The sequence below is a fragment of the Prionailurus viverrinus genome, chromosome D1 (assembly GCF_022837055.1).
Source record: "Prionailurus viverrinus isolate Anna chromosome D1, UM_Priviv_1.0, whole genome shotgun sequence".
Lineage (NCBI taxonomy): Eukaryota > Metazoa > Chordata > Mammalia > Carnivora > Felidae > Prionailurus > Prionailurus viverrinus.
Genome location: NC_062570.1, coordinates 74,009,681 through 74,021,780, shown reverse-complemented (window position 1 = coordinate 74,021,780; position 12,100 = coordinate 74,009,681). Strand labels below are relative to the sequence as shown.

General features: G+C 48.6%; 1 protein-coding gene across 1 annotated transcript; it reads right to left on the bottom strand.

The window, feature by feature from the left end:
• Window positions 1-9,942: 9,942 nt before the first annotated feature.
• Window positions 9,943-11,841, bottom strand: MYOD1 (myogenic differentiation 1). The gene is made up of 3 exons (XM_047823616.1): window positions 11,038-11,841; window positions 10,485-10,563; window positions 9,943-10,196 (listed from the first exon to the last, which is right to left on the bottom strand). Exons 1-3 carry the CDS (start codon window positions 11,665-11,667, stop codon window positions 9,946-9,948), a joined length of 960 nt encoding a protein of 319 aa, XP_047679572.1. The 5' UTR covers window positions 11,668-11,841; the 3' UTR covers window positions 9,943-9,945.
• Between the last annotated feature and the right edge of the window lie 259 nt (window positions 11,842-12,100).

The following is a 12,100-nucleotide window of genomic DNA, read 5'->3' as shown; positions in this document are numbered from 1 at the left end:
TTTAGGGCCAAGCTATCTGTGTTCAAATCCTCACTCCATCGTTGACTTAGCTATGACCTTGGGCAAGTTATTCAACTTCTGTATGCCTCAGATTCTTTATTGTTGGATATGAATAATAGTAAGCCTTATGTTCTTAACACCTCAGCTCTGGGATTTCTCTTGTTCTGGCTGGAGGGGAGGGTGTGCCAGGCTCCAGTAAACTCTGTGGCGAGAATGGCTCCAGGAGGAGCTGGGGCTAGGAGTGGACTAGAAAAAGGTGAAGGGAGTCCTGAAGCCAAGTTTGAACTATGTTCTCACACTTGGCACTTGTAAGCCTTAGATCTGGTCCTGCTAGGCTCTGGAACTGGCCCAAGTCCAGCCCCTGGGCCTTTGTCCAGCTTGGCACACCCTCTATGCTGCTCTCTCAGGCCTAGAATCTTAGCATTCCCGGTGGGTTGGGATGCCATCTTGTGGCCACATCTGGAAACTAACCAAAACTGGGCACAAACTGAGCAGGCTTTGGGGATGACCCCACCATAAGCAGTGAAACCAACTGGCATCTCCTGCCCTGACAAGAATCCTCCCTCCAATGGACAAGGGAGACTGAAATTAGGGGTGCAATAGTGGAAAATTTGGTGACTGTGGCTGTTGGGTCTGTAACCTGAGCACTGACCCTGGTACCTAAACCGGGAATGGGGTAGGGTGTTTAGCTCTTCCTTCCTGCAACCCCTGGTGAGTGGAGCCCAGTTCTCTTAGGCCAGAGGAAATCTAGAAAAAAAGCCAAGGTAAAGAATGCCTAGGGGAATTTCTAGACCAGGGTTTCTGAACCTTGGCACTATTGCCATTTTGGACCAGATAATCCTTTGTTGTGGGGGCTCTCCCGTGCACTGCAGGATGTTTAGCAGCATCCCTGGCCTCTACCAACTAGATGTCAGTAGCACCCCTTCCCCACCTTCCCCAACCATGAAAATCAAGAAGGTCTACAGTCACTGCCAAAAGTCTTTCGGGGGCTAAAGTTTCCTCTGGTTGAGAGAACTATGCATCTAGACAGATTTGGTTATAAGTCTCATTTGCTACTTATTAGCAACTGTTCACTTTCTTCTCTAGGCTTCTGTTTCCTCATCTGTATAAAGGAAATGACATTTTGTGAGGATTAAGTGAGATAGTGTCTCATTTAACTTCCTCTCTTTACCTTTTCCCCCTTCCCTCAGACTGCCCATCACCTCCAACCCCCCCTGACCAGCCCTTACCCCACGTGTCTCATCTCTCTCATGGGCTCCTGCCGGTTCTGAGTGACACCTGTCCCTTAGAGTGTCAGTGGGGCCTTAGGGGGCAGAGTGTCACTGCTCCCTAAGCTTGACTTTGGGGAAGATGGGGCCTCGATGCCTCGCATGCTGGTTGAGCAAGGCAGAGAGGTAGGAAATGATGAAGCCTGTGGTGAAGGATGCATGTGGATGGTAAGAGATGCTTATGTGCAGGGAGGGTGAGTGGGCACAGACCCTCCTGTAAGACCATTCCCAGCAGGACTGGCCAGAGACCGCTGAGTTTTCCTTCCGGAAGCAGCTGGAGATGTGTCGCTCTCCCAAGGGTCTTCCTCCCTCTTCAGTGCCTTTGAGAAGAGCCTTGTGGGTTTTCCTGGTGGATGCCTGTGTGTGCGTCACGCTGCAGGTAAGCCTGGTTGGCAATGTCTGGTGGGTGGGTCCAGGTTTTGTGAGGCCTGACATTTAGATATTTTGGGGGTTACACTTAAAAAAAAAAGAACAGAAAACTGGGCAAAAAAGTGAATATGTATTCAGACTTAGAAATCAGGACCAAATGTAAATTTTAGAAAGCTGACAAACACCACAAACATTTAAAAATCCAGAAAAAATTGCTTAGCAATTTTATTAACTGCCTGACACACCAACATAAGACTTAAAAAAAATTTTTTTTTGAGAGAGAGAAAGACAGAATCAGAAGTGGGTTCTGTACTGACAGCATAGAGCCTGATGCGGGGCTTGAACTCACAAACCACGAGATCATGACCTGAGCCGAACTCAGGTGCTTAAGGGACTGAGCCACCCAGGTGCCCCAAGACTTTTAAATACGTTATATTTACTTGGAAGCTAACAAAACAGTTGCAACTTTTTTTTTTTTTGCAACTACAGAACAATACTCAGTTAATAAAATCACATGTATTTTATTAAAACTGCATCAAAGCTGACTGAAAATGAAAATATCACCATCCCCTCATATAACTATTTTTTCTGTGCACCGACACATAAGAACCTGCTTTAAATTTCCGTGCCAACTTACAGCTACCATATTGTACCAGGCAAGGTTTGTGGCTACTTAAAATACCACCAAGACAGGGCTACTTAAAGACACATTCGTGAAATGCAGGCGACCCAGAATAGCCACAACAATCTTGAAGAAGAACAAATTGGGAAGACTCACACTTCCTTCTTTCAAAACTTACTACAAGGCTACAGTAATCAACACTGTGTGGTCCTGACATAAGGATAGACATGTAGGTCAATGGAATGGAATTGAGAACCCAGAAAAAAAAAAAAAAACCATACATTCATAGTCAATTAATTTTTGAGAAGGGTGCCAAGAAAATTCAGTGGGGGGATGAGGGAAAGAATAGCCCTTTCAACAAAAGGTGCTGGGACAACTGGGTCTCAATATGCAAAAGAATCGAGGGGGATCCCTTCTTTCCCTCTATAGAAAAATCACTAGAAGTGGATGAAATATCTAAATGTAGGAGCTGACACTATAATACTCTTACCTGGGTTAGGTTATGGGTTTTTAGATATAATGCCCAAAACACAAGCAACAAAAGAAAAATATAGATAAATTGGACTCCATCAAAATAAATAATAATTTTGTGCTTCCAGGGACACTGTCAGGAATGTGAAAAGACAACCCATAGAATGGGGGGAAATATCTGCATATCACATATCTGATAAGAGTCTAGAATCTATAATATATGCAGAACTCTCAAAGCTCAGTAATAAAAAGACACATAATCTGATTTTAAGAGGGGCAGAGTATTTGAATAGACATTTCTCCAAAGAAGAAATACAAGTGGCCAATAAACACACAAAAAGATACTCAACATCATTAGTCATTAGGGAAATCCAAATCAAAACCACAAGGAGATACCACTTTACACCCAGTAGGGAGGATGGCTAGAATAAAAAGACAAACAGTAATAGTGTTGTCAATGAGGTAGAGAAATTGGAACCCCGATACATTGCTAATGGGAATGTAAAATGGTACAGCTGCTTTGGGGAAGGCTTTGGCAGTTCCTCCAAATTTAAACATAGAGTTATGATATACCCAGAAATTTCATTTTTAGGTGTATATGCCCAAGAGAATTAAAAGCATATGTTTATACAAAAATGTGTACTTGAATGTTCGTAACAGCCTTATTAATAGCTAAAAATGGAAACAACCCAAATATCTATCGACTGATGAATGGATAAACAAAATGTGATGTATCCATGCAATAATGCAATATCATTCAGCTACACAAAGGAACGAAGAAGTGGCAAACGCTACAACATGGATGAATCTTGAAAACATTATGCCGAGTGAAAGAAGTCATACACAAAAGGCTACATAGTGTAAGATTCCACTCAGGAAATGTCCAGAATAGACACATCTATAGAGACAGAAAATAATTCGTGGTTGCCAGGGGACTAGGAGAGGAGGGAGAGTGTGGACTGACTGCTCATGGGTAAGAGTTTCTTTTGGAGTCATGAAAATGTTCTGGATTAGATAGTAGTGGTAATGTTGCACAACATTGTGAAAATAGTACAAACCACTGATTTCGACACTTGACAAAGCTAAATGTTATGGTATGTGAATTACATCTCAATAAAAAGTTGGGAAAGTAAAGAAGGATATCAGTAAACCAGGTCATAAAGAATTTGCTTATGTGGAGAAAAATCTGTTTGTCATGGTTCCAGTTCCCTTATCTGTAAAGGATCTACTTCACTACCTTTTTCTTTTTCTGAAATGCTCTAAGCGAATTAATAAAAAATTTCACAATTGGTACATACCTTTTAAATTCACGGATCCGTGAATACAGAGAGCAAGCCCAGATCTAGATGGGTTCAATCACATTTCCAAGATAGCAGAGCTGGTCAGTGGCACAGCCAGGCTTAGATCCCGGGAATTATGTAGTCATTGACATCCTCTGGGACTCATTTACCCCTGCTACTGGGAAAGTTCTGCTTGAATTAAAACCTGCTGTTAAATTTCTTAAAAAAAAAATAATAACTATGTGAAAATAACCCTGTGTAATATAAAAACCAATATCACATAACCTCACATTTTCATGTGTTTCCTTTAATAGTGACTTGTGTGCAGAGGACTTAGTGTTTTTCTAGATTAGAAAACACTGAGCTGGAACCAACTTGTTCTTCATTAGCACCATCGTCATTTTTGTCATCTTCCTCCTCATCTTTTCATTTTTCTGCCTTCCTCCTCTTGCTCTTTTTTTTTCTTGACTTTGCTCAGTCTTGTCCACCCCTTTCCACCACATCAGGCTGTATATTCTTTAACTGCTTCTTCACAGGACAGTGGTTTTATGACATCATTTTCCGTACAGAGAATTGAGAGATCGTTCAACTAGTTCAATCTTTCCTTCAAAAGATCGTGGTGATCAAAACTTGTTTTGTATATCACTGATAATTCAGGGAAGCTTTTTTCAGGCTCCCCACCATATAGGACACGTCATGCACAATTTTAGGATTGGTGTCAAATTGGGGAAAACTCTATCAAGTTTGTTTCATCTGTAGACTATAAGAGTTCAAGGCACATTGGTTTCCATATAACACCCAGTGCTCATCCCGACAGGTGCCCTCCTCGATGCCCATCACCCACTTTCCCCTCTCCCCTATCCCCCATCAACCCTCAGTTTGTTCTCAGTATTTAAGAGTCCCTTATGGTTTGCGTCCCTCCCTCTCTGTAACTTTTTTTTCTCTCCTCCCCTCCCCCCTGGTCTTCTGTTAAGTTTCTCAGGATCCACATATGAGTGAAAACATATGGTATCTGTCTTTCTCAGCCTGACTTATTTCACTTTTGACAATAAATTATATTTTATAAAAAAATCACTAGAAATTTTTTAAAAAGTTGCTGATTTGGCTTATGGCGAACATAAAAATAAAACAACAAAAAACGTTGTATCCATAAAAAAAAAAAAAAAACAGAGTTCAAGGCATTTTGTGGGGTGCCTGGGTGGCTCAGTCAGTTGAACATCCAACTCTTGATTTCAGCTCGGTGTCATGATCCCAGGATTGTGGGATCGAGCCCCGTGTGATCCTGAGCTGTGCATTGAGGATAGAGCCTGCTTGGGAATCTTTCTTTCTCTCCCTCTGCCCCTCTCCCCCTCTCTGTGCACGCTCTCTCGCTCTCTCTCTCTCTCAAATTCAAAAAAAGAGTTCAAGGTACTTTGAGTTTTCTTATGTGATGATTATTTTAAAATTTTAAAAAATTGACAGTGTTCACCAAAACGTTTGTTGATGTTGATGTCTTTTGAGAGTGGCATGTTATGAATTTTACTCTGTAAAATTTACTTTGTTGATGCCAGTACTTTGTGTTAGATCAGCAAAACATTTAAAATCACTTTCCAGTGTGTTCATACAATTCAGTCTTCATTGACTGGATTATCAAACAATGCAGGAGTCTTCAATAATTCCATTCAAAAGTTATCACTTTCTTTTAATACACTGCTTTTTGGTATGATCTAAATATATATTTTGGGTACAATTGTCTTCTCAATGTCCGATCATTTAAATTTATTTCATTCTTCATTATTATTGCTTCTGTTTCATTTATATTCTATTCTATTTATTCTATTCTATTTATTTCTATTTCTATCTTCTGTTTCTATCTTCTATTTATATAAAACACATTCCACTGAACCCAACCAAATGTATACCTTTAGATTGGACCCCAACATGTTCATAAATGCCACCCACCAGAAGAGAGAAATCAGAGTGGAAAGGGACGATGGTCATACTAATTGGCCTTGGCAAATTAAGAAGGAGGCTGGACCAGGGCCTTAGAAGGGACCTAAGCTTAAACTTCATTGGTTTCAAGATGCATCAGCCCCTGGTGGTATGCTCTGGGTACATGTATGCTGTTGTATGAGCACACATGTGTAGACATGGACCCAGTGTTTCCTTAGATCCAGCCCAGGTAAAAATGGCCCCAAGAACAAGGGTAATTTCATCTACACTGCAAATGGAGTTGGCCTTAGCTAGATAGCACCCCCCCTCCCGACATCAGTCCAGAGGACTGAGGTGGGAGATGGGCCAGGAGGGGGACCTCAAATCCCATCATCAATGGAGGGACCCAATCTCCAGCTGCTTCCTTCCCTCCCGACTTTCTCTCCTTCCTCTCTCCCTCCTTCTTGTGTAGAGGTCCGGCAAAGAGCAGCAAAGAGTACAGTCTCTGGAGCCTCTCTGCCTGGGTTCAAATCCTGACTCATGACCTAATCTAGTCCAGTGAGCATTCTTCTCTGGGAAATTTCCAACTAGAGTTCAATGGTGAAATTCAAGGTAATCCCTGAGTTGCTGGAGAAAACTAATATGGACTTGGAGAGCATGAACCAACTATAGGCAAGCAGGGGAATGGTGGAAGCCTAAAAGGGGCTCCAGTCCCAGGTGTCAAGGCTCATGGTGGCTGTAGTGCTGCTTCCATATGTGAACTGTCCCCTGTCCTTCCAACACACCCCTCTGGGGGTTAAGCTTGTTTGAACTGGGTTTCTGTCACCTGTAACCAGAAGTGTCCTGGACTAAATCTGTCCCCATACCTGCTTTTTCTTCTCCTGGTGTCTCCATCTTTGTGATAGCAGAACTGTCCTCTCTGAACCAAACTGGAGCCCGAGTTAGCCTTGGCTCCCCCTTTTCCCTCACATCCTTAGGGCCTCCGTACACAAGACTCTGTGAATGGTTATGCAGGTTGTGCACTGAACAAGTGAACCTGGCTAAGAAGGTCAGTGGGGGCTGAAGTCCAGCCTGCTTTTTGCTTGCCTAGCCATGAACCCTGGTGAAGAGCAGTGTCCTCGGGAAAGAAGGGATACCTTCTGGTACACCCGAAGCTGGTACACCAGCTTTTGGGCCTTTTTTCCTACATGCAGTTTGTTCCCTCAGTGCAGAAACTCTGCCTCCTTCTTTCTGCACTGTCTTATACCCCATTATCATCTTTCATTGCACCCTTTACTTTTCCTTATAGTATTTCTCACCATTTATTCACTTGGTTCTTTGTCTCATGGCCATTTCCCCCGTGAATTTTAAGCTGTGTGAGGTAAGGACTGTGCCCTTGAGGTTCTCCACTGCACTGTCAACACTTTATCCGACACTACTGTCTCCACTCCCATGCTTTCTTTCACATCCTAGTCATAGCCCCAACTCAGGCCATGTCTCCTTTGAGCAACCCTCACGGCCTCCTGATAAATCTTTCTGCCTCAAGTCTTGTTGCCTCCTACCCATTCTGCCAGCCCAGGCTGGCCTTTCTAAATACAGATTTACTTGTACCCTTCCCCTGGTTAGATTCCTCTATAGCTCCCTATTGCCCTCAGGATAAAGTCCAAATGAGGTCCCTTGGGGCCCTGCCTCTGCTTTTTCCCTGTCTCACCTCTGGGCTCTCCTGTGAACATTTTTGGTTCCATGAAGGCACAGTTTACTTTCTGTCACATCAGGGCCTTTGTCCTTGCTGTTTCCTCAGCTTGGAGTACCCTTCTTTGGCTCCTCTTTCCTGACCAACTCCTTTAATATTCTTACCAGAGGTTACCTGCTTTTTTGCATCTTCTGTTCCTACTGTGTTCTTCTACACATACACCCCCATGATAGCACTTAATTCATTGTGATGGAACCAGCTGCTAAGAATGCAATCTTCATTCTTAGGTGCTTCATTCTTGGGTGCTTCCCAAGGTCAGGAACTGTCCACTGGCCTCTGTTTTCACACAGCATAGGACCTGGTAACTGTCGAATGAGTGAATTCATAAATGAGCCCCAAAGGGTCTCAGAGGAGTGTAAAGAACTCCAACGAGCATCTGGAAAAGTAGCCAGAAGAAAAGCCGAGGATCATTAGAAACAGAGCAGCTCTAGGCAGCTCTTCAGGGACCCTGTGTTTTGGGGACATCACAGGCTCTTCTCAGAGTAGAGAGCAGAGGTCCTTCTTGCTGGCAACACATCTTCCCTACAACCCTCAGGGTCAGCCCACCTGGCGAGCAGAAGGTGGGCTTATAAGGTTTTTAGGAAAAAAGTGTCTGTAAGGGTGAGATGTGGGAGACATGGAGGTCCTAATGACAAATGTATGTGTTTGGGAGTGGGCTTGGGGTGGTATGTAAATGGGGAGGAACTTTTACCCTACCATCCTTCCAGGGGTGCCCTTCCAGCTGTGCGTGTGTATATGGGTCTATGGGCATTGGGTTGTCTTTTCTTGTTTCTCAAGACACAGTTCAAATGGCACCTCCTTCAGGAAGCCCTCCTTCCACCTTGGCTAAATCAATGGCCCCTCCTCTGCTCTCAGAGCATCTATAGCCACCTGCGATGATGCAGGTTTGCACTGCCCCTGTCTCCTCAGGCCTCTTCTTAAGAAATCTGACAGGACCAGGATGCTCTAAGTGCTGGGTTACTGGCTGAGTAGAGACATCTGTGTCTTAAGATTACTCCTATCACTAAGCGCCTGTAAGTGCCATACAGCTTACATGGCCCCTTCACACTTACCTCGTTTCTCCTCAGAATGCTCTGAACACCTCATGACATTCTCTGCACCCATGAGGCTTCCGAGTGGCACCTAGAGCTACGAATTTCCAGTGATCCTTCTGGACACCACACCTGGGTTCACTCTGCGTATGGAAAGGCGTGATTCTCAACCTTGCATGCAGTTTAGAATCACTTGGGCAGCTTTTGAAAAATAACAATACCTGGCCCAGGATATCAGGGGCAGATATGTTAAATCAGAATCTCTGGAGAATGAGGCCCGACATGGATCTTTTTTTCCCCCACTACTCAAATCAGCCTAAAATGCATCCTGACCGCAGAACCACTGACCTGCATGAGATGATGGATCAAAGGAACCATCCCCAAGTATAGGAGCCAAACTCACCCCTCCCTTCCTAGCCCCGCCCCAGGTTCCTTTCTTGCAATCCGTCTTCCGCCTACAGGGGTCGCTGCGGTACAGCTGACCCAAGTCTGCAGGTTTTCCTCCCAGCCAAAAAAAAAAAAAATATCTTGCCCCCGTCCCCAGGGAGAGCCGGAGCCACCGCGGTATAAATTAGCGTCTTTATTTCGAACACCTGAGCGAGCGCCCGCGGCTCGCCCACTTGTGGTATAAACGTACAAATTCCCTGTAGCACCGCACACCATGCTTCAGAGATAAATACAGCCCTAGGGGCTCTTGCTCTGGCAAAGCAACTCTTATTTACAGGAATAGATTACAAAAGTGTTACAAAAAGTGGTCCTGAAATGGGGGAGGAGGTGGAGTGGTTACTGTTAACACTTGTTAGACGCAGAACGCGAGAGCACCCCGACGGCGCAGGGGAACAACAAAGTCGGCAGGGCTCTGGGAGAGGCCACGCCCCCTCAAACAACAGGAGCGTCCGGAGGCGGGGCTTAGATCTGCGCGGGTTCCACCCCGCGTAGGGAAGGGGAAAAGGAAGAGGAAGGGTCTGGCCCCTCAAGGATCAGCTCTGGCCTCAGGAGAATTCCGAAAGGCCATTGCAGCGGGTCTCAGGGAAGGGTGTTGCGTGGGGAAAAAGGACTGTGTCCTTACTCTGGAGTGCGGGAGGCGGAAACACACATCAGTTCTCCCGCCTCTCCCAATTCGGGAGAGGGGTCGCTTTTAAAGCGAAGTTGGGAACGGGCGTTGGCATTTAAGCTCAATCTTTTGGGCACGAGGGACCCTAGGGGCACTATCCCTCCGGCGCGTGGGCAGCGGAGCCCTCCCATGCGGCCGCCCACCTCCTCAGAGCACCTGGTAGATGGGGTTGGGGTTTGCGCCCGCTGGGCACTGCGGGGCGGCGTCCGGGGAAGGGGTGGGGGCGCCGCGCTCGACCTCACTCTGGGCCGCCGCCTCTTGTGGGCCCGGAGACGACTCCGGCGGCGCATCCGCCAGCAGAAGGGAGGGCGCGGTGGGGCTCTCGGTGGAGATGCGCTCCACGATGCTTGACAGGCAGTCGAGGCTCGACACCGCAGCACTCTTCCCGGGCCTGGGTTCTGCGCGAGGAGGGGTAGGTTAGTAAGCAGTTGAGCCGCGGTTAAGTCTCCACCTATGGATTCAGTGCTTTGGGGCAGACAGGAAACTGAGGGCATGCCGGAATCCGCGAGGACCCAGCGTAGTCCGCAAGGACCCAGTGAGAGTGCGGAGCGTAAAGGGAGCTGCGCCCTTAGTTATTCCATTCCCTGTACCGTCTCCCAGAATTGGGAGTGGGGAGGGGGGTCCTGGGTAGAGGGAAGCCAGGGCAGCCCAAAGGGGATAACGCGGAAGGAGGCGCGAATACGCACCGCTGGGCGCCTCGCTGTAGTAGGTGCTGTCGTAGCAGTTCCGCCGCCGGGCACCGCTCGGGGGGCCGCTGTAGTCCGTCTGCAAAGGGCAAGGGCAACCGAGTCAGTCTCGGGACCGCATGGGGCCAGAGCATCACTCCCTGTAGCCACCCCACCCCAACTCCCTAAGTCTCAGCCACGAGTTCTGGGCCCTGACTGGGGGATAGGGACGGACAGGAGCTGTCTGCAGCCTGCCCAGCCAACCAGAGGATGGACAGTCACCTAGAAGCACAAATCTGCATTTTGTAAATAGGGATAAGTGGAGAAACGCAGATCTTCATGCCGCTGCAGCAGAGTTCTAACAGAGCCCCGAATCGGGTGGATCGCATTTGTCCCGTGCGCCCCCAAGGCACCAGGCCACCCCAGTGACAGCTGCTCAGGCCACCGGGGTCCACTCCCAGCAAGGTTCCCAGCCCAACCCTCCCTCTGGAGGGCCAGCTCCCCGCCTTCGGAAACACGTCCCAGATATACAAAGGGCTGTCCTCACTTCTCGAGCTGGGGGTCCCGGCCTTACCATGCCGTCGGAACAGTTGGAGCGCGGGCTGGACGCGTCCGAGTCGCCGCTGTAGTGTTCGCCGCCACGGCCTGGGGGCAGCGGGCCAGGCGCGTAAAAGGCCGCGGCGGCGCCAGGGGGCGCGGCGTCCTGGTCGCGCAGCAGCGCCTGCAGGCCTTCGATGTAGCGAATCGCGTTGCGCAGGATCTCCACCTTGGGCAGCCGCTGGTTTGGGTTGCTGGACGTGCAGCGCTTCAGCGTCTCGAAAGCCTCGTTGACTTTGCTCAGGCGGCGCCGCTCGCGCATGGTGGCGGCCTTGCGGCGGTCGGCGTTAGTGGTCTTGCGCTTGCACGCTTTGCAGGCCCACAATAGACAGCGGCCAGCCTGGTGGTGCCCGCTGGGCGCGCGCACATGCTCGTCCTCGCGCGCGCCCGGGGTCGGATGCACGGCCGCAGGGAAGTGCGAATGTTCCTCGGGCTTCAGGAGCGCGCCCACGTGCACGAGGCGCGGGTCCAGGTCTTCGAAGAAGCGCAGGTCCGGAGAGTCGAAACACGGGTCATCATAGAAATCGTCCGCGGAGGCAAAGTTGCAGAGGGAGCCGTCGGGGCCAGTCAAATCTACGTCCCGGAGCGGCGGCGACAGCAGCTCCATATCCCGGCAGGGGGTGGCGCAGTCCTGGCTTCGGTAGGGGTTGCCCGAAACTTTCTGCCTCTCCGCAGTCCTGGCCGTAAGGTGGTAAAGTAGTCGGGGTCTGAATGTACGGGCGACTTTCCCCCTCTGCCTAGTCCTGTCCGGTCTAACAGGCGGTGAGGAGAGCGGCGGCAGCGCCCGGGGGCTTCCCCACCCCTAGCTTCACGCCAGGCGCCCGGGGCTATTTATCCGGTAGTAGCTCCAGGGCCCCAGAGCTTTAGCGGGCGGCTGGGGGCGGGGGCGCCCGAGGCCAATAGAAACAGGGTGGGGGAGGAGCTTGGGATCCCCGGGGTGGGGTGGCCGCTGGGGCAAGAGACTGGCCAGCCCCCTACCCCTCGACCCTGGCTCGCGCGCGCGCTTCGGCCCCTCCCTAAGCAGGGAGGGAGGCAGAGGC